We start from the raw sequence: 25,404 nt of genomic DNA on the forward strand, positions 1-25,404 counted from the left end.
GCCCTAGTAATGTCCAGCTGAAAGGATGGAAGGTTGCCAGCAGTGATGAAATCCAGCTTATGGGGACACTGGATGACTGGGGAGGACGCTATCATCGCACCGGAAGTGCGTTGGTAAGCTGGTAGGAAGCTGATGCGAGAGGCCAGTAAGAGCCGAAGGGGAAGTGATCTTCCGGGGTCCTCTCAAGTCTTGGCTGCTGGTCAGGAAGCAGCTGGCCTGTATATGGCATCACGGTCCTGGCGTGATACTGAGCAGGAGATACGGAATAAGGGCAAATTTTGGCTGGAAGTTAGGCTGAAACCAATGGACAAGCAGGGTATAAAACAGCCAGTTACTAAGACAACAGCATGTTTCGGGGCCCCTTCTTTAGGTCATCTGACCGGAACTGGCTTAGGAAGTATAAGTAACATGTAACAAGATTGTAAATACAAACAAATATAGATGCAAATCTGAAAGTTTAAATGCAAAGAATAAATCAGACAAAATTAATAACAAAATAATATATAACAAACTAAATCTAATAATGAAAATAATGCAAAAGATAATGAGTAAGAGTTGCTAATAGTGAATAAAGGAACTAACCCAAGTGGTCAGAAAAAAGTTGTAGCTTAGACAATGGGACGAGGAATACTATGTTGGTCCTTGCCCTCCTCTATCAGCCTTCAAGGTTCTCCAAACTCTCTTGCTTTGGGTACGTTTAGTGTGCCCAACATATAATAACTTGCTAGGGCATTGGAAGACATATATCACATACTCCGCAGAGCATGGTATACACTGTTTAATAGAAAAAAAGATTACTAGTACTGTCAGTAAAGAATGATAGTCCATGTTTTATGAACTGGCATGTCAGACAGCCCCGCTTGCGACATTGGAAGATCCCTATTCTGGTGTCAAAATAAAGTCTGATATCACTATGTTTGTTATTAGATGGGCCTTTTAATTTACTGGGGGCTATACGGTTTTTCAAGGTCCGTGCTCTTTTAAGTGTTACCTGTGGGACCTGAGGGAAATGGGACCCTAGTTTGGGATCAGATTGTAGAATATGCCAATGTCGTTTGAGAATATTAGTGATGCTCTAGAGTCATCACTATAACCTCTGATGAATCTAACACAGGACCTTGCAGAGGTTCTCTTTGTTGGTGATTGTCTGTCCCCCTAAATAGGTCGTATATGTGTCCATCAAAAGGTCCTTAGGATAAAAAAAAGATTGGTGTCTCTTTGCTGAATTTTGCATGACAAAGTGGATCCAATTAATTATAAAACAAAAGGGATAGGAAATTAGTTCAAGCTAAAAAACTGGTACAAAACAAAGAGAAAATCGTTAATTTAATTCTTCTTTGGAAATTGGTCCCAAGTACTTGATGATAATAAGAAATTTGAAGACAATGTGGTCCACAAAACATTAGGTAAATTTGAAAGAAACTTACAGGATTACAAGGAAGGTAGAGAGTTTAATTGCAAATGCACCCCTCATACATTACCCCCTGGGATATCCCCTCCTGGGATATTGATCTGATCTGTTAAGCAGCAGAGGGGTTTGTAATTCAGTTTCAGCTGCTTTGGCGTTAATGAAATTAAAAGGTGAACCAGATGAGCAACAATGAGACGACCCCCAAAACAGGAATGGTTTTACAGGTGGAGACACTGACATTTTTTTCCCTACTCAGCTTTTCTCACTGTTTTTCACTAGTTTTGCATTTGGCTATTATTATTATACAGGATTTATATAGTGCCAACAGTTTGCTCAGCGCTGGCTAGGGTCAGTGTCACTACTGGCAGCATGAGGCGATATCTGGAACCTACAGAGGTTGCACAGGAAGTCCAACTCCTCTAGGATGGCACATCAATACGTGCCATTGCCAGAAGGTTCCCAGCACAGTCTCAAGAGCATGGAGGAGATTCCATGAGACAGTTACTCTAGGAGAGCTGGAGAGGGCTGTAGAAGGTCCTTAACCCATCAACAGGACTGGTATCTGCCTTGATACCTTGTAACACTAATGAGTCACATGACACCCAGGAGGAAAAATGGCTAATTGGGCCCAATTTGGACATTTTCACTTAGGGGTGTACTCACTTTTGTTGCGGTTGGCTGACATTAATGGCTGTGTGTTGTGTTATTTTGAGGGGACAGCAAATTTACACTGTTATACAAGCTACACACTCACTACTTTACATTGTAGCAAAGTGTCATTTCTTCAGTGTTGTCATATGAAAAAATATATTAAAATATTTACAAAAATGTAAGGGGTGTACTCACTTCTGTGTGTGTGTGTGTATACATTATCTCACACAAGACTTAGATAGTAAGCATTTATTGGTAAAGAGGAAGGTGCAGCATCACTTTCTAAGTTTATTTATACATATACTGCAGGATCACATTTTGTTTTAAGTGTTAATCTGACACCTCATCACATCATTTGGTTTTCACTCCTAAGGTATTAGAGGAGCAGGATAATATACACTTCTCATGAATGGGCAGCTCTTCCACCTGCAAAAATGTGTGGCCTCATAGACAAATTACAAAAGACTGCACGCTATTATTGATGCTAAATGGGGGCAAACCACAGTATTAAAAACTAAGGGTATGCAGACCTTTGAACAGGGGTCATTTAATTTGTTTACTTGTTGGCATGTTTTGTTTTACTTTATGATTGTGCCATTCTGTTATGACCTACAGTTGAATATGAATCTCATAAGAAATAAAAGAAATGTGTTTTGCCTGCTCACTCATGTTTTCTTTAAAAATGGTATATTGTATACAGCTGTATGTACCATTACCATGTACACAACTGTAAGTTACACATTTGCATTGACTACAGGGAGGTGCAAGAGCTGCAACGAAAGGCTTCACCTCATACTTTACATACCTACAATAAAAGTAGCATATGTGTTTTCCAAGGAACTTACAGATGAGATATACAATTATTTAACTGCACCAGAGTTCACCTATATGTTTAAAGTAAAATTCTTTAATCAGAAAACATATAAGACAACTAAGTTATATTTTAACATAACACACTGGAAATATTAATAAAACATTATTTACTCTACCAAAACATGTTATTGTAGGTCTGTGGTTTTTTTTTTTTAAGCAAATGTTTTGTGTATAAAGAACATGTAAAAGTGATTAGTAACAACTACAAACACCCTCACATGTATGTTACCAAATGCGCTGAAATAAAAAACAAGAAAAGTTAACACTGCAGATTTCTAAGTCCCTTAAAACAATTCTGCTTTATTGCTTGGATAACTGAAAAGGAAATGACTAACACATTAATTCAACCTTAAAATTCCACCATTTAGGATATACAAAATAGGATATTCCAGGAAATCAGTGACATATTTATTGGCGTGCTGGTACTACAAAAAGATATAATTTCCTTTATAAACATTTAGTAACATAGGCACATGGTATAGTTTTTTTTTTTTTTTTTTTTTTTTTTTTAGGAATTCATGCTTAAAGACAACTTCTCTCATAGTGATGTTGCCCTTTTAGAACCCCTTTACAAAGCGGACTTCCTGTGGGAAAACAGATGCCTACAACTGTGTCCCCCAACCTTGTCCTTCATACAGCCTTCTTGTCACAACAGCCTTCAATGGGATCTGCACCTGTTGTGCACACATTTGAGGTATGAATCTGCGGAACCCACTACTTAAGAGGTGGGTGGAGATAGGTAAGTGACAAATTCACTAACAGCAAAAGTATACTTTAAGCTGACTGGTCACCTAAAAAAGGCTTACATGTGGATAACATGCAACAATCAAATTAGATTGTACTCCAAACACAGAGAAGGCCACATCTCCATTGTGGAAATGCACTCAACTAGTAATTTGAAGTTATTTAATGTCCACAGTCTGGTTGGGCTATATCAGAGGGGTCACACAGTTTTCCTCAAAGAGGAGAATTAGTATTCTTGAGAAGTAGCAGACGTATTGGTTCTGATGGTAACTTCCCCACAAATATTATTCAGAAACCATACACTTAATAGCATGACATGGACCATGAGAACAGACATATGAGGGAGCACGTTTTCTTTAGCAAAATTAAATAATTCTGCTTTTTTCTTGCCCTTTCACAATGCCAGACTTAAAGAATTCAAGTATAAGTTTACTTTCAGAAGGTTTGCAGCAATTACATAGTTACAGGCTTGCACATAAATGTGCTTACTTACTATTTGCTTTTAGTTTCAGACAATTGCTTTGGCCAATGCAATGCTGTCTCCTCTGACATCAAGAGAATGAGACTGTAGGAGACAAGGCATCGCAGCTACCTGCTTAATGTCTGCCTAAAAGAGAGCAGAAATAAATGTGGCATTGCACTGCATGCTGGGCTGTAGCATAACAGTTGCTACAGACTTCATGTGCAAGTCCAGACCTGTGTAGCTATGTAAAGTCACCCAAACGTGGACTTACACTTTAACATTTTAGTATAGGTACTCTTAAGAACAGGACAGTTTAAATGCATCTTAATGACATAATCGTATTATAAATCTCAAACTTTTCAGTCTGTTAATAGACAAGTGAAGTCAGAACAAAATTTGCATCTAGCTCATATTTGAGGTGACCATCCCTTGTAACATAATCATTAGTCGCCGAGCAGGCTTCTGTAAAGGGTTGTGAGGCTCCACTTGCAAGAACTGAAACAATTTCTGTCGCACTTGAGTCATTACGCTGCCCATGTGATCTCGAGTTACAGGGTCACTGTGATCCAGATGCATCACTGCTTCTTCTAAATAGCTACAAAAGAAAACAGTAATTTTAAAAACTTTAAAAATATATTTTTATATACAGTAAATATAAATGACGTTTTATTTTTGATTTTGAAAAAGAAAGGGGTACTGTTCACAAGAAAATAAACATTACCAATGAATGAAAAGCATACAAATCCTAAAGTAAACCTATGCCTACTTCTGTGATGCCATATTTATGTATTAAGTTGGGGTCAAATGGTTAAAAACAGATTGAAACCTGACTTTATAGCCTTTGTGATCTTTAATTCATTAATTTACAGTAAATGAAGCTAAATAATTAAGCGAGGGCTTGTTTTAAAGCTCTATTACTGTTCCTAAATAGTAACACCACTTTTGTTGAGAAAAAAAAAACAAAACAAATCCTCCTGTGGATGATCTACGTACACTGCAGGGATTTTAACAAACTTTATTGCAGACTCATACCATTTGTTATTCAGAAGAAATTGCTGTTTGTCTGTGTCCACGTGCATCTGAGTGAATCTGTATGGGAGTGTTTTTACATTTATCAATCAGCTGCTGTCAATCACACAGGCAGGACAAACACTTTCAGGGGGCGATCTGTACATCATCTGAGTACAGAATGCCTCCATGTAGCCATTATGTACTGGATTTGACAGAAAATTACAGCGCTGCAGATTGAAAAGGAAAGGTAATTTTTTAGTTTCAATCATTTTTATTGAAGGTTTTAAAGACGTAACAGATTGATGTTATACAGTTCAACAGAAAATGTCGTAATACAGTATAGACAAGAGTATTTTATCCCTCCGGATATTGGGGGGTGTTGTAAGGGTCTATAAGACAATATCATCAGAGGTTTTCTAGTTAGTATGTTGAACTTGGCAAAGTGTATGAGGTATTGTGGGAAGTATTAAACAGGAGAAGGTAGGGAGGAAAGGAAGGGGGGGGTATGTAACTTGGTAGGGGAGGAAGTACCAGTCTAGGTTTGGTTAATGGTTTTTGGTTTTAAAATTGCGATGTATTTATCAGAGTTGTATGGAGCACTTTGGATTGTGTAACCATCAAGCCCATTGAGGAGTGAATTTATATTGAGAGGAGTTATTTGATGCTGATCTCTTTTCCATGCTACATTGGAAATTGAGATCTTGGATCAGGGATGTGAGAGAAGGAGCGTTTGGTGGTGTTCTATAATCTAGTGATGTTAATTTTGGCTGCGAAAAGTGTATGGGTAATGATGGTGCAGGAGCTAGGTGAAAATTTTTCGATTCCGATATGTAGGAGTGCTAAAGAAGGATTTGAGGTGATCCAGGTTCCAGATATTTCAGAGATAAAATTGAAACGCTATTCCAGTAGGATCTAACTGTTTTGCAGGACCAGAGGATGTGCAGCGTTGGAACGATTTCACCACATTGTCTCCAGCAAGAAGAGGAGTGTTTTGGATAGTAGGTAGAGAGCTTAACGGGAGTAAGATTGTAGTAAGATTTCAGGTGGGGGAAGCCTGCTCCTTCTCTGGTTGTGGTGCGTATGAGAAGGTTAGTAGTGCATCTGGGTTTTTTGGAGTTCCATAGGAATTTTGTGAGGATTGTTTGCAGTCTGGAGAAGAAAGCATTGGAAGCGTGCAGAATATGTACAGGATTTTGGGTAGTATGTACATTTTCAGAGTTGCTACTCGACCTAGTTTGGAGAGTTCTGAAGTGCGGAGAGTAGTAATTTCGTGGGGGATAGTTTCAAGGAGTTTCTTGTGATTTGAAAAGGTATGGTTGGTCTGTTGTTGCGGTTAATCTGATTCCTAGATATGGGATACTGTGGGTTTCCCAGGAAAATGGAAATTGTGTAATCAATTTTTGGTCTTGGAGTGATATATGAAGATTAAATATTGAAGATTTGGGTTCATTGAGTTTATAGTAGGAGACTGTCGAGTAGGTATGGAGATGGTTATGAATTGTTGTGAGGGATTTGTTGGGACTGTTCACCATCAAAATGATGTCATCTGCAAATAGGCTGGTTTTATGTTCTGTATTGAGATGTTTAATGCCGGTAAATGACAGGTCATCTCTGAGTTTGGAAGCCAAGGGTTCGATGAGGAGTGCGAATATTATCGGGGAGAGTGGGCAGCCTTATCTAGTGCCGTTTGTGATGTCGAAAGGATCGGATAGTCTTCCATCTGTTAGTACTCTCGCCGAGGGGTGTGAATATAGGGATAGTATGGCTGTAAACATCCGACCTGTAATTCCAAATTTCTGGAGTATGAGTTGCACAAATTTCCAGTGTATGCGGTCAAATGCTTTTTTGGAGTCTATGGATAGTAGCAAGGAGGGGCACTTAGAAAGTTTTAGATTGTAGAGGAGTGATATGATTCTTCTTGTAGGGTCTGGTGCTTGGCGGCCTGGAATGAAACCTACTTGGTCTGGATGTATTAGGGTAGGAAGATAGGAGAGAAGTCTGCGTGATATGATTTTTGCGTAGAGTTTTATATCAGTATTAAGTAGTGATATCGGCCTATAATTTTGGACAAGTTATGGGTCTTTTCCAGGTTTTGGTATAGTTGTGATAATAGATTGTAGCATGTCTCTAGGGAATATGCCAGTTTCAGCTGCATTATTAAAAAGTCTGGTCCGGTATGGTGATAGTTCTGGGGCAAGTTGCTTGAAGTATTCATTTGTGTATCCGTCATTTCCCGGAGCTTTGTTTAGTGGTAGTGTATAAATAGTTGTTTCTATCTCTTTGGGGGAGATTGGGATAGAAATTTCAGCAAGTTGGGATGGTGAGAGCTGGGGGAGTTTTGTTGTATGTAAGAATGTTTGTATGGATGTGAGTGTAGGTTGCGTGGTGTTGGGATCATTTTTAAGGTTGTATAAATTTTAATAATAATTTGCAAAAGCGTTAGCTATATCTTGTGGGTTGGTATATAAGGTATGGGAGGTTGGGTGTTTAATTGATGCAATTTTAGATTTTGAGACGTTTTTGTTTGAGGAGTTTAGATAGTACTGAATTAGCTTGGTTTCCTAATGGGTAATATTTTAGTTTCATCTTTTGGAGATTAAGGTCATATTTCTATAATAAAAGGGATCGTAGTTTGCTTCTGTCTGTATTAAGCGAGGAAGAGATTAAGGGGTCTGGGGATTTTTTGTTGATTTCTTCTTTTGATTTGATGGAGGAGAGGAGTTTGTCTATTTGTTGGTTTCTTTGTTTGGTGATGTGGGAATTAAGTTGTATGAGAATACCTCTCATGTATACCTTGTAAGTAGCCCATAGTGTGGAAATAGATATGTCAGTTGTATCATTGAGTTAAAAAAATGTGTGATGTGCATCCAATATGCGTTTCTTGAGATCTGGATTTTTCAGTAGGGATGAGTTCAGTCGCCATAGCCGAGGGATCTGTGAGTATTGATTGTGTCAAGAAAGATAGTAATCGGGGCATGGTCTGACCATGTGATGGTGCCAATCTTAGAGGAAGTAACATGTTGCAGAGTCCATTTGTCGATGATGAAGTCTATTCTGGAGTAGGATAGATGAGACAGAGAATAGTATGTGTAGTCCCTTTCCGTGCTGTGTTGGCATCGCCAGGCATCATAAAAATCGTTGGAGAGTAGAAAGTGGATAAGGGTCTGTTTGGAAGCGTGTCTATTGGAGGAGGAGTCTAGGAGCGGGTTACCGATGATGTTGACGTCCCCGCCAATGATTAGTCTGCCTTTTCTGTGTTGAGAGATGATTGCGTTGCGTTTGTTGAAGAATTGAAGATGATTAGCATTTGGGCTATAGACGTTGACTAGTGTATACAGAATGTCTGTGATTTTACAGATCAATATATGGTAGCGGCCTTGTGGGTCCACTGTTTCAGAAATTAATTGGAGGGAGTCTCTTATGACTGTGATGATCCTGTTATTTTTCTTGGGGTCTGTTGACATATAAATTGAGGTATAACGGTGGATATTAAACTTGGGGATTTTAGTAGAGGCGAAGTGGGTCTCTTGTAGGAATAGTACGTCCGCTTGTAAAGATCGAGCTTCTCTCAAAAGTAAGGATCTTTTATAAGGCGAGTCGAGGCCTCTGACATTTAGCGATGATATATTAATCATCTTTTTCTATTGTTGATGGTTTGTATGAGGTATTGATATTTCAAAGAGAGTGGAGAAAGATGGGGTTCTTCATGGCTTGGGTAGTGATCATCCGATGAGGATCTGTTTTGGACTTGTGTCGATCGTTGTCGTGGAAGGAGGTTTTCATCTTGTACTGGAGGACTGTGAGGAGGGTAGATTTGTACAAATTGACTGGTACTGTGGGGAAGGAGGAGGAATAAAAAAGACTTGCAAAAAATACAAGTAACATGGGTAGCATCATATGCTACTGCATAACAAGGAGGCTTGAGCAAGTATGATTTGCTATAGGAATCATGCTGGGAAGAAACTTGAAGTATTAGGAAGTCCATACAGGGCCGGTTGCCAGTTTTAGTTGTTTATGGAGCAATGCCCATTTTGTGGAGAGCTCTAGAGTACAGGCTGGTTTGAGGTCATGACCATTCTGCATCCATTTGCTGCGGTCGGTTGAAGGCGGGTTGGTGAGTGTCCACCGGAATGATGTTCCACGTTTTCAAAAGTTCTATACTTGCTTCTAGGGTTTTGATCGTGTGGATCCTGCCTTGGTGTTTAACAGTTAATTTTGTGGGGAAACCCCACTGGTATCCTATTCCGTGGTTCCGCAGTGCTTTCGTCATGGTGACGAGTTTCTTGCGGTTGAGGAGCGTCGTTTTGGATAGATCAGCAAATAATTTGATACTTGCATGTGCTGTTGGGATTTCTGGCAGCTATCATTCTCTCTTTCACGTGATAAAAATGTATGCGTGCCAATGTATCCCTGGGAATTGCGGCGGGAAGGAATGATGGTTTGGGAATTCGATGTGCCAGGTCTATGGCTAGTTCCACATCTGTGAGCGTAGGGATGATGTGCTTCATAAGTTGTTGGATGAATGGGACTATGGCGTCTGCTGTGATAGATTCTGGTATACCGCGGAATTTGATGTTGTTTCGCCTGGAGCGATCTTCTAGGTCTGCTACTTTGAGGTTTACTTGGTCAATCTCCGCTTCATGATCTGCGTGTTCATCTATGAGGTCATTATGTGCGGTGCAATATCATTCAATATGGTGAATACGTTGTTCTTGTTTTTGTACTGTATTGGAGATTTGGGATAATGTCGCCGTCAAGTCGTTATGCAGCGTTTGTTGCAGACAAAGAAGCATGTTTTTCATGGAGATTTCCATGATAGGTTGGTCAGAGGCAGGATAGGAATCAAAGATGGAGAGTTGTTGTCAGGATTTGAGAGTAGAAAGGAAGGCTGTCAGAGGGGACAACAGTATCCAATCTAGGTCTGGATTTGGCTGGGCTGCTAGTAGTAGGAGACAGGGGAGGAGAGGACTCACCCGGGTCTCCTGGGTACAGTAGTGCCTTCATCCTGGGGTACGGGTGGTATGCTGTGCCTCCTTCTGTGTCTCCATGTGAGGAGAGGCTGCCTGTCATGCAGCCGGCGCCATCTTGTCGACAGGGACCGAGGGCTAGGAAGAAGTTAGTTAGCTTCCTCGGTTGCCCTGGTGGTTTCCTGCATCGGGTCATGCTGTACGAGGGTTCTATGACCCTTAGTTGTGTGCCCGTAGTGTTTGCTGGGCTCGGTGTGTGCTGAGATGTCACTGGCGGGCGAACGGAGCTCCAATCCGTTAGCTGTCATCCGCTAGCCGGCGGCGCATGCGCCCCCGGCAAAGGTCATTTTTAATAACATCCAATTACAATATGGCTCACATAGGTCATAATTGTATACGCCATACATTTTTTATTTGCTACATTTTTCCCATGGAAGTGGAGTTACACTTTAAAAATATGTAATCACATGCATGCCTTTAACCAAGGTAGAGATGTACTTTAAATCAATCGTTCTTGGGGCGTGGCTTGGCACAAGGAGCTGTAGGAGGTGTCCTATGGCAGCTCCTGGTCCACACTACTCCCGCGGGGATATTTACCCTCTACTCCACACCTGTCACTTCCTCCATGGGCAGAAACCAGCATGGGAACTCCAGGAAGTCAGGTGGGGGGCGATTCGGCGGTGATTTAGGCTGGTCCTTAACGAGGTCTGCGGCCTCGCATACTCCAGCAGGCAAGATGGCACCAACCTCGCCTTCTCCTCCGGACACAGGGCCACAAGCGAACATGCAGGTGAGCTCCCAGGACTCTCCTCTTCTGGGGACTGACAGGCTCTCCCAACGGTCCCGTAGCCCCTCTCAGACATCTCTTTGCTCTGGGGATGGCTTGGACATACAGTCCCACATCAGGTCCTTACATGAATATATTAGATCCCTACTGTCAGGGATCCGGGTGTGACCAGAAACGTGTGGACTGGCACAAGGAAGTAACCGGCTTCAGGAATGATATAACAATATAATTTATTATTAGGCACCCAAATATATAAAAACGCACAGTAAACACACCAACCTTCCACTAATATTAGTATGTGCAGGAACACAGGCGTAGTCAGGGCTGGAGAGGTGGAATAGTCAGGCCGGCCGTATGGTTAACAACTGTCTGGTGGTACCTCTAGCAGTCCTCAGGACAGGCTTCCCCAGGGCGCGGAGTCTAAGTCCCAGTCTGCTTATTCACCAGGGCCCCTGATGGTGGGGATGGACTTGGAGCAGACAGGAACCAGGTCGCAGCCCCTGAGTACACCTGCTCGTGGTAGAGGGTACCGCCAGAGGTATATGCAGGTAGAGAGCCTGATGTGAAGAGGTAGGTGTGAGCTGGATCCGTGCAGGATGGATGGATGGCAGAGTAATTAGCGTGCTCAGACGGGCCGGGTCGGTAACAGCGGGTCAGCGTGGTACTAGGCAGCAGGCAGAAGAGTAGTCAGGTCACTCGCTAGGGTCGGTAACAGGAGTTCAGATTAGGGATGTCCAGGAGAGGTAGTCAAATGAGCCAGGGATCAAGCAGGAGAAGTCAGCAGAGGTCAGGATCAGGCAGGGTCGGCAACAAATCAGATAGGCAGAACAGGAACACAGGATACAAGGTACAGGGGCTCATGGGAAACATACACCATGGCACTGATCACAGGCCTGGTCCTGCTTAAATACACCTCCTGCAATCAGCCTCAGGTGATGGCCTGATTGCAGGAGTGAGATTCTGGCTGCTGAGAGCACCCGCTGGCCAGCCTTGGTACTGCAGCCCACAAGGCAGGTGAGTCCCACCACCATTGGCAAGTCCATTCCTGACACCTACCTACTAACGTGGACTTTGAACATTGTGTGAAGCGCACAGAGAACACATACAAATAAGAGATCTCAGATCTTAAAGATCTTTTTATACGTATGGAAAACATGGAAAATACCTATGATGGCCTTTGTAATGCATTACAGTCCCATTGTCAGGGTTCTATCCACGGCAGAAGTCCTGGAAGACCGGGCATTTCCATCAGTACCCTACATGGCCGCAGAAATACACGCATAAGGCCCAGTTTTGCCGTCAAACTACCTTTATAAAGGAGGCTCTTCACTCCCTCAAGTTGCTGGATGATCTCTAGCTCCCTGTACCTTGTTCCTGTGTTATCGTGACCTGTGACTTCCTGGTACCGACTCGGCTTGATCTTGGACCTGCCTACTCTGCATTACCCATGATCTGACCTCGGCTTGGCTAATGGATACTCTCTCTCTCGCTCCTCGGTGTATGACCTCGGCTATCCCATTTGACTACGTCTGCTGTCTGATTCCCACCTGGTACCTGACCTTGGCTTGAACCGGCTATGCAGTAATCCTCTATTCCCGGAAGGGCTTGCATACCTCGCACATGTGCCACCTGTCTGCAGGCCTCATCTCTGTGCATCAGCTGTGCTCCTGGGTGGACCACCAACAAGCACTCCTACAGGAGACCTGTGCCACTTTGGGTCTGACTCCCGTGGTCCCACTCTCAGGGGAATCTGGAACTTAGCCGCAAGGGAAGCCCTCTCTCCATTGGCCTCCATCACCAGGTACCTGATACCCATGAAGAGACCCTCAACTCTCATATGGTCCTACTACAAAAACTCATGTACCAACAGGATGATATGGTGAAGAGGAACCGCCACAACAATATACGGATCGGTGTTCCAGAGTCCATAGACTCTAAGGATTTAGTTGCATCGGTCACTGCCATCTTCAACCAGTTACTACAATAGCCTAAAGATGCATATATTGAGCTGGACCGCGTACACCGCCCCGCTGAGCCCCAGGAATCCTGACTCTTTTGTTCGTAATATTTTATGCAGGGTTCACTATTTCAAGGTCAAGGATACCTTTATGCTTGCAGCCAGCACACAAGATACCATCTGGTTAATTGTCAGCGCTGTCACACTTTGATTGACAATTGTGCGGTCATGCAAATTGAAATTTTTAACATTTTTTTTTCTCACAAATAGAGCTTTCTTTTGGTGGTATTTAATCGCCGCTGGGCACTTTACTTTTTGCGCTATAAACAAAAAAAATTTGAAGAAAGTTTCTTTGTTTCTATTATAAAATTTTTCAAACAGGTAATTTTTCTCCTTCACTGATGTGCGTTGATGAGACAGCACTGATGGGCACTAATAGGCGGCACTGATAGGCAGCACTGAGGTGGCACAGATAGGCGGCACTGATAGGCAGCACTGAGGTGGCACGGATAGGCAGCACTGACTGGCATCACTGCTGGGCATTGACTGGCGCAACTGCTGGGCACTAACTGGTGGCACTGACTGACAGCACTGACTGGCAGCACTTTTGGGCACAGGTAGGTGGCACTTTTGGGCACAGGTAGGTGGCACTGCTGGGTGGCACAGGTGGGTGCAGTGCTGGGCACAGGTGGGCGGAACTGGTGGGTGGCACTGCTGGGCACAGACCATAAGTGCCCTGATGATCGGTGCCGATCCCTGCTCTGACAACTGCCGTTCTCGGCAGTACTTTCCTCGCACTCTGACAGCGTGAAGAAAGTGCAGCCGAGAACCGGCAATTGCATTTCCCGATGATCAGCCTGTCATTGGACACGGCTGATCACGTGGTAAAAGACCGTTGATTGGCCTTTTACCACATCACGTGATCAGCTGTGTCCGTAGGACACAGCGATCACGGAGATCGCCAAGTGCACGCTCCCGGGGGCGCGCAGGAGAGCACGTTCTGGGAGGATGTCATATGACGCCCTCCCAGAACTGGCCAGCTGCAGTGTAGCCGTCATTCGGCCATCTGCGATTGGCAAGTAGTTAAATAGATACCAGTGATGCTCCTCCCTGACCATTCCCGCCAGACACTGAACATGCACAGGGCCCTGCTCCCACTCACTCAGCTGTTACGGAATCGACACATTAGATACCAATGGCGGTTCCCCTTTCAACTCAGTGCCTCCCAGAATGGTAAATCTGCACAGTCCCGCACTCTTGGGGACCTGCCCACCTTCCTCGGCACTTTGAACTGCCTCAAGTGGCTTTTCCGGACTGGCCCTTTCAACTGCCGACTCCAGGTCTTCCTTTTACCCCATAATGGCAGTGGTCTAGCAGGAAGAAGCGCTCCAGGTCCTCCTCTCAGAAGATTCTGGCTGACTTTCCAGCTGCCTTGCAATGGGAGGTTTTCTTTTTTCTATTTGCGTTTGCATTTGACTGTATGGCCTCCGCCCCTACTACGTTTTTTTCGGGGTTCTGTTGGTTCCATGCTCTTAAATCACTACATTTTATTTTTCTTGAACTGTAATGGTTACATGTGTTTTTCTTCTTTATCCATACCTTGCATGTTTTGGTTTGGGGTTAGCTCTCGAGTTCTACCGCCTGTGTTTTTTGGGAGGGGGGGAGGGGGATGGAAGGGGGCTCCTTCAATCCTTCCGGTGAGGGTTTCACGCCCCTCTTCTCTATGACCTCCCCATTTTTGTGGGGGAGCTCTCCCGCTGCTCGCGGGTTCCTGCTTCTCTGGAGAGGAGGATGGCATGTTTTCCTCCATTTATCTGAGGGTATGATATACACATTTTTCATTAGGAGGTTGCTCTTCCACTTGAGTAGCTTCCCTCTTGGTTTCCATTTCCCTGCGGGAGGCCTGGCCGGGACCTGCTCAGTGTGCCTTTGACGTTCCCCACCTAGGCCTCTGTTTTTTTTTTTTGACGCACTGTATTATATCACTTTCATAAGATTAGATCCCAAATTTTGCTCCTTCAGGAGACCCATTTCCGCACGGACAGTATTCCGGTTGTCCAGAGTCACTAATACACCCAATGATAGCACAGTACTAATACACAAGCCAGGTCTAAGAGGGTCTCCATGGTCTTCCATAATACCTGTCACAAGTTAGCCTGCAGCCTCTTGTTTTTTTAGTCGTACCTCCTTGCTGTTCTTGTTTCCTTCACATGTGTGCTTGTCTGTGCTCACCTGTGGGTGTCATCTGCTATTCCCTGGGTTTTATGTCCTTCCCTTTCATCACTTCCTGGCCCCTCTCCTAGCTCGCTTGACTATTTAAGACATGCTCAGTCTGTCTCACTTTGCTTGAGCTACGCATTGTTGTTGGAGCTCTCTTGTGCTCTGAGAATCCTAATAGTCTATCTGTGAACCTATCCTGGCTTCGTTCCTGTCATTGCTAGTTTTCCACCTGTCCTGACCTCGGCTTGCCAACTGGATCTCCCGTGTCTACTCCCGTTGTACCCTGCTCCCGCTACCTCAGCTGGGTGTACCTGGGGGCCGCAACCTGGTTCCAGCCTGCTCCAAGTCCATCCCCACCATCAGGGGCCCTGGTTAACAAGCAGCCTGGGGCTTAGACTTCGCGCCCTGGGGAACCCCAAGTTGTGGATCAAAGAGCTCACCACCACAGGTGCTGACAGTTTGCTCAGGCCATGCGCTCCTCAGAGACACCGTGGCCTCTCCTGGAACAACTTCAGGGTTTGGTGCAGAGAGTAGATGTCCAGCAGGCCTTTCAAGAACAGATTATGCACCATCTGCAAGAACTTTCCTCCCGGTTGGATCAGCTACAGTCTGGGGTCAATTCCTCTCCCTCTGCTTCGGCTTTGTTTTCGGCCCCTGCTCCGGCTCCTGCTGTTCCACCTTCCGCTGTTCTCCCAGTGGAACACCATCCTTCGAGACTCCAGCTGCCTCCTCCGCCTCACTTCTCTGGTGATCCCAAGGCTTGTCGAGGTTTCATCAATCAGTGCTCGATTCATTTTGAACTAGCAGCCGATCATTTCCCAACTGATCATTCCAAAGTGGCATACATGATCTCCCTGCTTTCAGGTGAAGCAATGGCGTGGGCCTCGCCACTGTGGGACCGTCAAGACCCCCTTCAGCTGGTTCCACTGTTCTCTGGGTGGTTGTGGACAGGTTTTCTAAAATGTGCCACCTAACTCCACTTCCGGGACTTCCTTCGGCCGTCACGTTGGCCTCCAACTTCATTAACGGAATCTTCTGTCCTCACGGTATGCCTTCTCACATTGTTTCGGATAGAGGGATTCAATTTACAGCTCGCTTCTGGAGGGCTCTACCCACGTCCTTCGGAGTCGAGTTTGACTTCTCTTCAGCCTTTCATCCGCAGTCTAATGGTCAAACCGAAAGGGTCAACCAGAACATTGAACGCTATATTCGTGCCTTCATTTTGGCCCATCAGGATGATTGGGTAGACCTTCTACCATTGGCAGAGTTTGCCCTTAATAACCATGCCAGTGCCAGTACTGGCGAGTCCCCCTTTTTCACGATGTATGGTCATCATCCTTCGGTGCCATTTCCTGCTCCTATCTCCTCTACGGTACCTGCGGCTGCAGATAAACAACGATCATTCAATTCCATCTGGGCAGAGGTTTCCAAGAATTTACATCTGGCAGTTTCCAAGTACAAAACGGCTGCAGATCGCCATTGCCCAAATTTCTCCCTGGTGACAAGGCTTGGCTCTCTACCAAGAATATCCATCTATGAGTACCCTCTATAAAATTTGCTCCTCATTTCATTGGTCCATTTACCATCCTCCGCCAGATCAATCCTGTTGCTTTCAAACTTTGCGCCTCCCTTCACATCTGAGGATCCCTAATGGTTTCCATGTTTCTCTTCTGAGACCGTAAATTATCAACAGGTTTTCCCGTCATCATCGTCATCCTTCCCCAATAGCGAGTACTTCGGATCAGTATGATGTCAAGCAAATCTTGGATTCTAAGTTCATCAGAGAGAAGCTTTTGTATCTTATTGACTGGAAGGGATATGGTCCTGAGGAGAGGTGTTGGATTCCTTCTGCTGATGTTTCTGCTCCCCGTCTGGAAGAATTATTTTCATCGGAAGTTTCCCCTTAAGCCTGGCCCTAAAAAAGTGGGGAGACCTCGTAAGAGGTGGGGTACTGTCAAAAGTCAGCCTGCAGCCTCTTGTTTGTTTAGTCTTACCTCCTTGCTGTTCTTGTTTCCTTCATGTGTGTTTGTCTGTGCTCACCTGTGGGCGTCGTCTGCTAGTCCCTGGGATTTATGTCCTTCCCTTTCATCACTTCCTGGCCCGCCTCCTAGCTGGCTTGTCTATTTAAGACATGCTCAGTCTGTCTCACTTTGCCTGAGCTACGCGTTGTTGTCGGAGCTCCCTTGTGTTCTACTGAGAATCCTTATAGTCTGTGTACTGACCCTGGCTTCATTCCTGACATTGCGAGTTTTCCACTTGTTCTGACCTCGGCTTGCCAACTGGATCTCCTGTGTCTACTCCCGTTGTACCCTGCTCCCGCTAGCGTTCTCCTCTACCTCAGCTGGGTGTACCCGGGGGCCACGACCTGGTTCCAGCCTGCTCCAAGTCCATCCCCACCATCAGGGGCCCTGGTGAACAAGCAGGCTGGGGCTTAGACTCCGCTCCCTGGGGAACCCCAAGTTGTGGATCAAACAGCTCGCCACCACAGGTGCTGACAATACCTTTAGTCCTGAGGTCTTGGACTCCCTCATCGATCGTACTGGTCATATTTTTCTTAAATTGAAACATCAGGACTTTGTCTTTATAGTGGCAAATATTTATGCTCCCAATAGGTACCACGGTCCCTTTCTCTCCGCGTTTCTGACCGAATTGTCCTCCTTTGGTGGTTTCATCGTGGAAGATGACTTTAATAAAGCTCTTTCACCTGCCTTGGATGCTTCCTTGGGTAAATTGTCTCTTTCCTTCTCAGTGTTAACTCAAATTAAATCCTGTCAACATAATTTGCATTTAGAGGATGTCTGGTGCATTCTGCACCCTTCGGAGCGGGTCTATACCTATTACTCGGCGGCTCACACATCTTTCAGCCATATTGATTTGCAGATCTTACTTGATTCCCCCATTTCGGCCTCACTTGGTCACTTATTATGGCGGGACCACTCTTCCTTCCATCTCACCGTACGCAACCTCCCTACGTCTTCTCGTTTGTCCTAGTGTTTAAATGATACTCTGCTTAAAAGACTCCCTAGGTGTCGTGGAGGTTATGAAAGCTATCCAAAATTATGTTCTTGACTATGCTTCGGATACTACGGGTCCCCTTACCCAATGGGATGCCCTCAAATGTGTTCTCTGGGGGTTTTTGTTCAGCACGGCTCCCGCTTAAAGAAGGCTCGGGTTTCAGAGATTCACCGGTATATGATCATCGCGGCCTTAGAGTCCACCCATAAGCGCACTTTGCTCTCTGTTTATCTGTCTAATGCCTGCCGGGATCTACTTCAATTGTTGGACTCCTCCTCCCTCATTGCATGTGATAAAGCACGTAATACTCATTATTCTTTAGCCAATAAATGTGCCCAACACCCCCGCCCGTCCCGTCGACCAATCCAATGTATTCAGGCGCCCAGTAATACCAAAACTCATAACAAGGGAATCTCCTTGGTGTTTAAACATTACTATTCTCAACTATAATTTATCTCCTGTGACCCCTGATGCTCCTGTTGGCCCTTGCCCCCCTGCTATGTCTCCATATATCGCGGATACGGCATTGATCCTGAGGAGCCTTTTTCTGTTCTGGAAGTCCTCAGGGCAATTAAATTACTCAAATTGGTAGGTGCCTGGGTCCTTATGGGTTTTCTCCACGATTCTATAAATCTTTTGCCTCTTTGCTGGCCCAGCTTTTAGTCCAAGCTTTTAATGTCATTGACTACATTTATCTGCCTTTTCCGGTCTTTCAGCCAATATTTCGGTTATTCCTAAACCGGATAAGGATCCATCCCTCTGCAGTAGTTATTGCCCGATTTCCCTGCTTAACCTAGATGTCAAGTTATTTGCGAAACTTATGGCGAATCGTTTGTCACCGTTCCTCCCAGCTTTGATTCACCATGATCAGGTGGGTTTCGTTGCGGGTCGAGAGGCTAGGGATAACACCACTAAAATGATTTATCTTATTTCCTATATCAAACATCACCTGAAGGCCTGTCTTTTTTTCGTTTGACGCAGAGAAGGCGTTTGATCAAGTTGACTGGTGTTTTTTGTGTCTCACCCTGGAGCAGATAGGTTTGGGATCAAGGTTTATTGCCAGGATTATGTCCCTTTATTCTCATCCCACGGCATGGTTCAAGTGAATGGCACATCCTCTATCTCGAACAGCACTAGGCTGGGATGCCCTCTTTCTCTTGTTTGGTTATGGAACACCTTGCGTGGGCTATACGGGCTAACTATTCTATTGTGGGTATCCATACCCCTTCTCATCATAAAATTTCTCTTTATGCAGATGACCTTCTAGTTTACATGCAACAGCAAATCATCTCACTCCCTAGTCTACTTCACGAGTTTCATAGGTTTGGTTCGTACAGTAACTTTAAGCTGAACATTTCAGAAACGAAGGCGCTTGATATTACTCTGGCCGACAGCATATTGTCTCATCTTCGCTCCAATTTTTCTTTTCAATGGCATCTGAAGGCTCCTACCTCAGGGTTTTGATACCGTCAAATCTTGCTGAAGTCTACTCAGTTATCTGCCCCTACTTTCTCATCTGCGTAAAAACTTGGCCTCATGGGGAGCTTCCTCTTAGCCCTGGTTTGGACGCATTAACACCCTTAAGATGGACACTTTACCTAAATTGGGATATGTTTTCCAGACTATCCCAGTTTCGGTGCACAGGAGTTTCTTCCTCTCCCTGCGTTCTATATCGATCAGGTTCATTTGGCATCATGGTTTTTTGATATTGAAGTACAAGTTGCTTACTTATTAGAAGCTCTTGGGTGGAGTAGGTTTGCCTGATTTTCAGCTGTGTTACAGAGCCACCTTGTTGGCATGTATGCTTGATTGGTTCCCCAGACCCTTTCGTAAGGTTTCTTCCATGGTGGAACAAGACCTATCGCCGATCGATTTACGAGCTCTCCCCTGGGGTTATGGCTGTGACCTACAGCGTCTCCCTGCCTTGTCGCCTTTAATTGTGGTGGTCATGCGTTTATGGTATAGACGTGGCCTCAATACCCTGTCTTCCTTTTCTTCCCCTCTGTCATCTCTATTTGACAATCCTTCCTTTCCACAAGGGACAGGTTCTTCTGTTCTTGGTCCCTTCTCCCGCACCTCCTGGCCGGTAGCTCATGACTTTATTCACCCTCAGATGGGTCTCCCTCTCATCCCAGGTGGTTCCAGGGATTGGCTGACCGCTTTGCACTTATCTTCATTTTGTAAACATTTGCACTCCTCCTCTCACATCCATCGCCCGCTCTCTGAGTTTGAGCGGTTATGTTCTCTTTCTGAACCTGCCAGACATTTTAGCTTCCCTCTACAGATTATTACATTCCGCAATTCACTCTAAACTTCCACCCTATACCAGGGCGTGGATCTGGGTAGGGACATATCTGATGGGGAATGTCATGGAAATTTTGTATTGTTGGTTGAACTTTAAATGTGTCATATATGAGTGTTATTCATATGTCTCTCGTGTGGCTTAATTAAAGCTCTGAAGGCTGCAATTGGGCCATGCGCATGTACAATGTATGTATTACAGTACTCAGCTCGGTAATGGATGAGATGGCGGATCTGCGCTTATAGACCGGCGTGTATACCACCACGGCATTCGATGCGAATGCCGCTGGCAGTAGACCGCGGGCCTGTATCCACATATCAGCAGCATAGTACCACATGGACTTCATAACGCAAGGCGCCAAGCGGTGTGAACTCCGCGTGTAGGCTTATGCATATCTTACAACCCATTACCGACCTGAACTGTATCTGGATGGATGTGTTTTAATAAAGATCGTATCGGGCCCATCCAGGTACAGACTGATGTTCCTAGGGGATGCTTGTACAGAGAATGAACATACTGCTAGGAGCTAGTAGGACAGGAAATATGCTCTTCATAGAGAGCTCATGGGGGGAAGGGGAGGAAGTCTGCTGACCTCAGAAGGCTCATGGGGGGAAGGGGAGGAAGTCTGCTGACCTCAGAAGGCTCATGGGGGAGGACCAGTGATAGATAATAGGAAAGGCTATGCTCCAATCGGAATGTACATCCTGTGTATAGGCACTCCCCATTGCATTGTTCTGTGGGAGGGGATTGACCTTATTCATGTGGGGGGGCGTGTGTGTATTTGTAATAAAACCAGAGGGGAGAATGAAAATTTTCTCTATGTGAATTCAAACATCATCCTGAGAGTGTCGCCTGATCATTCTTGGGTAACGGAGCTCCAATCACCCACATTTCAACAGAGCTAACCCAGTTGGATGGGCAGGAATTGTGTAGTTTAGCTGCAGTCGTGGTAAGCAAGATTCACACAGCTTTATGGGGGATTTCTGCGCATCCAACTGCGAGTACTCACGGTAAGGAGAAATTCGTTAAAGCGAATTTCCAAGACAGGAATGGCTTACATCATTCCATTTCACCCATTAATCTTCTATATCCTGCTACTCACAGGAAAAACATTTTAAGCTCCTCTCACGATGGCATAGAAATCCCTTCTCCCTGCATAGGGTATTTCCTTCTACATCCGACCTTTGCTGGCATTGTAGTGAGGCTGTGTACTCTCATTTTCACATTTGGTGGGATTGTGATAGCATTTGATCCTTTTGGTACCAGGTCTTTGATGTTTATAATAAAATCTATGGTGAGTCCTTGACCTCTTCCCTGGTGATGGCTCCTCTTTCTATATTACTGGGTTCCTTGGTGGCACAGAAGAAATGCCTACTGCGTTTCTTCCTACCTGCGACTCGCCAACTGTTACCGCTTTTTTGGAAAATGGCCACCCCTCCTCCCCTTTCTCTGTGGATCTCTACAATTAATGATATTACGTACATGGAAGAAATGTTGGTGTTTGCCAATGACACTTATGACAAACATAAGTTATTGTGGTTGGTCTGGCTCCATTTCTCCTCCTCCCCGACCCTTCGGGAATTGTGTGTTCCTGCTGTACCTCCCTAGACCTCGTTCATTTGGACTAGTGGACTCACTGTCAACTGCCTAGGTACCGGCTTCCTTACTTCAGACATGACTTATATTCCCCCTCTGTGATTTGTCCAGGTGGCCGCCGGTGTGGCCCTGCTCCCTGTCCTTTCCCGGTTCCCCTGCTGCCTTTTCTCACTTCCTGTGCTTGTTTCTTCTTGTGGCGGAACCGTTCCGCCTGGGCTTCCTCGTGCGGAGCTATATGTCACACCCAATGGTCCTCTTTTCCAGCAAGTCTTCCAGCACTCTCCCAAGGCAGATATTATAGCTAAAAAAACCCTCCCTTTTTGCTCTACCCAAAACCACGAGTCGGAACTTCGTGTAGGGTGAATAATGACTGACTCTTTATTAAACACAGCTCAGTATATACAGCTTCAACCCCACCCCCACCAGACAGCCTGGCACCGGGTTTTCCCCACCCACAACAAACCCTACAACTAACAATACAGTATGAACTCTATTAGAAGTGAAAGACTACAAGGTCACATTACCCTAAACAAACAGTGTAGAATGTTTGTGAAACATGTCCAGCTTTACAAAGGGGAGAAAACCAGAACAGAAAGGGCAAAATGTTATCACACAGGGACGATTCGTCACACTGCTTTCCCTTTGTTTTTCTACATTTGCTACATTTTCTACAGTGAGCTATCTGGAGATATTTATTAATGTTCCTTGTGCCTTACCTTATCTTAGGGTGTGCCCCTGGGTCATATATCGCTGTAATGCTTATGTTGTTTACCGATATTCTGCTAATTCTATTACTATTGAGGTATTCAGATTGTTTTTCTCTTTTTGGATTGTTTTCATGCTTAAGACCAGTGCTCTGGTCCCATATGTCTGTACTCACGGTTTTCCCTTTTTTTTTTTTTTTTTTAGATATGTCTTATAAAAAGTAACAGACAAATTTGCCTTTAAATCATTCTCACGGCAAGTTAAGATGTCATAACCGTAAGACATTTAGAACATATTAAAAGAAACACACCAGTATATTATCACAGATATGTGTCATTCTAGATTTTTTCCTCCAGAACATTTAGCCACTTGACGACCAGGCTATAGCCCAATGACGGCTACATGCTGGTCTAGTTCTGGGAGGGGTCATGCCTGGCAAACTCTGTGATCGCTCTGTCCAATGACACAGCTGATCACAATGTAAATACATTTGACGGTTATCGGCTGCACTTTCCTTACGCTGTCACAGAGTGAGGAGAGAGGAGAGCCAGTAATAGGCAAGTGTATTCACACATCAGAGGACATCGACGCAGCCCTAAGGGGACATCAGTGCAGCCCCAACAGTCAGTGTCATCTATTAGTGACCTTCAGTGCAGCCTATCAGTGCTGCCTTATCAGCCGATCAGTGCAGTCTATCAGTGCCCATCAGTGCAGCCTCATCAGCGTACATTGGGGAAGGAGAAAAATTACCTGTTTGTAAAATTTTATAACAAAGAGAAATTTTTTTCCCGTTTTTGGTATTTTTTCATTTGTATAGCAAAAAATAAAAAACCCAGTAGTGAGTAAATAACACCAAAAGAAAGCTCTTTATGTCTAAAAAAGAAAAAAAAAAAAAAGATAATTTCATTGCAATTGTCAAAGTGCAACAGCACTGAAAAACTGGGCAGGAGGGGGGTGAAAGTGCCCAGTAAGCAAGTGGTCAATATACAGATTATCCTAAAAGAAATGCATTTACTCTGCTGAAACAGAAACACAGGGATGGGACTGAAAGGGTTCAGAAACTAGAGGAACCTCTCACTAGGATTGTAGTCCTCCTTTTATGGTAGAAATGTGAATTTAAAAAAACAGCATTAGTTTTTGAGTGGCCAGAGCAATTTGTGTATGCTATTGAATATAATGGGATTTAATAAGTACTGGACTGTGTTCCACATACTCTTCTGAAAAAACAAAAAAAACAAAACCTTATCAAAATAGAGTGTGTCCATCTCTCCTCATGATTTGCAGCTCCATGACTGCATTTAAAGGTAAATCCTGGCTCTCGTTTTGACACTTTACACTCACTGGCCACTTTAATAGGTACACCTTCCTAGTGCCAAGCAAATATCCCCCACACCATTACACCACCAACACCAGCATGAACCAATGATACAAGGCAGGATGGATCCATGACTTCATGTTGTTTACGCTAAGTTCTGACCCTACCATTTGAATGTTGCAGCAACCAGTCTGCCCATTCTCCTCTGACATCAACAAGGCATTTTTGTCCACACAACTTCTGCTCACTGGATATTTTCTCTTTTTCGGACCACTCTCTGTAAACCCTACAGACGGTTGTGCATGAAAATCCCAGTAGATTAGCAGTTTTTGAAATACTCTGACCAGTCTGTCTGGCACCAACAAACATGCCATGTTCAAAGTCACTTAAATCCACTTTCTTCCCCATTGTGATGCTTGGTTTGAAATTCAGCAAGCTGTCTTCACCACATCTACATGCCCAAGTCACCGGTCACACCGCTGCGATTTAAAATCGCATGATTTGTGTGCAATTTCAGCACAATTTTAGGTGCGATTTCTGAAGACTTTATTGCTACTTGCGAAGATGATCAAAGATTACTTGCAATTTGCAGTGCGATTTCCATTATATTCCATGTATGTGAAATCGAAACAAAACTGCAGAAAAATTAATACAAGAACTACTTTAGAAGTCGCGCTGCAGCAAATCACAAATGTTAAGACACTGACATTTACATTCCTTAGATGCAATTTCAATTCCCAAATCGCACCGGTATTACCGGGCACTTAATGCATTGAGTTGCTGCAATGTGATTGGCTGATTAGCAATTTGTGTCACCAATCATTTGAACAGGTGTAAATAATAAAGTGGCCTGTGAGTGTATGGGTAAACTGGCATCAGTAGAACAGTGGGAGACATTTATCAAAAGTGAAGCAGCTGTGCATGGCAACCAATCAGCATATAGCTTTCCTTTTCAAATCTTACCTGAACAAGTTGAAGATGGTTGGCATGCACAACTGCCGCAGATTTTGGCTGCTTCAGTTTTGATAAATTTCCCTCACTGCCTGCAGTGTCAAGAAGTCTAAACTGTAGCAATGTCATGTTTCTACACTGTACAGAAAATACCCTGGCTCATTCAAAGCAGATCAGAGGAGTAATCTTTGATTTGCATATGATGCCAGTTTAACCCTTCTGCTCTTAGGCCCATATGGTGTACGGACCTACAGTTCTGCTTCCAGCTGGCCAGGTCCGTACACCATAGTGACCATGAGCTTACACCAAAACTGTTCAGCAGACACTTCTGAACAAAATAATAGCTCTGATCAGCGGATGACAATTGGCTGATCAAAGCTATTCACCTACAAATGTGGCACCCCCCCCCGGCCACTAATTCACTGGGATTTCCCCC

The 25,404-nt window shown here is 44.3% G+C and overlaps 1 protein-coding gene across 1 annotated transcript in view; it reads right to left on the minus strand.

Annotated features, from left to right (window-relative positions):
* Positions 1-2,949: 2,949 nt before the first annotated feature.
* LOC149457275 (enhancer of mRNA-decapping protein 4-like) overlaps positions 2,950-25,404 on the minus strand; it is a gene marked incomplete at its 5' end in the record, with an annotated part of 340,946 nt that continues 318,491 nt past the window's right edge. The window contains one exon of the mRNA XM_089683949.1: positions 2,950-4,737. Coding sequence (XP_089540075.1) covers positions 4,545-4,737 — 193 coding nt within the window. The remainder of the gene's footprint in view (positions 4,738-25,404) is intronic.

This window comes from Staurois parvus, unplaced genomic scaffold (assembly GCF_062004578.1).
Source record: "Staurois parvus isolate SC_StPar_1 unplaced genomic scaffold, SC_StPar_1.0 ptg000329l, whole genome shotgun sequence".
Lineage (NCBI taxonomy): Eukaryota > Metazoa > Chordata > Amphibia > Anura > Ranidae > Staurois > Staurois parvus.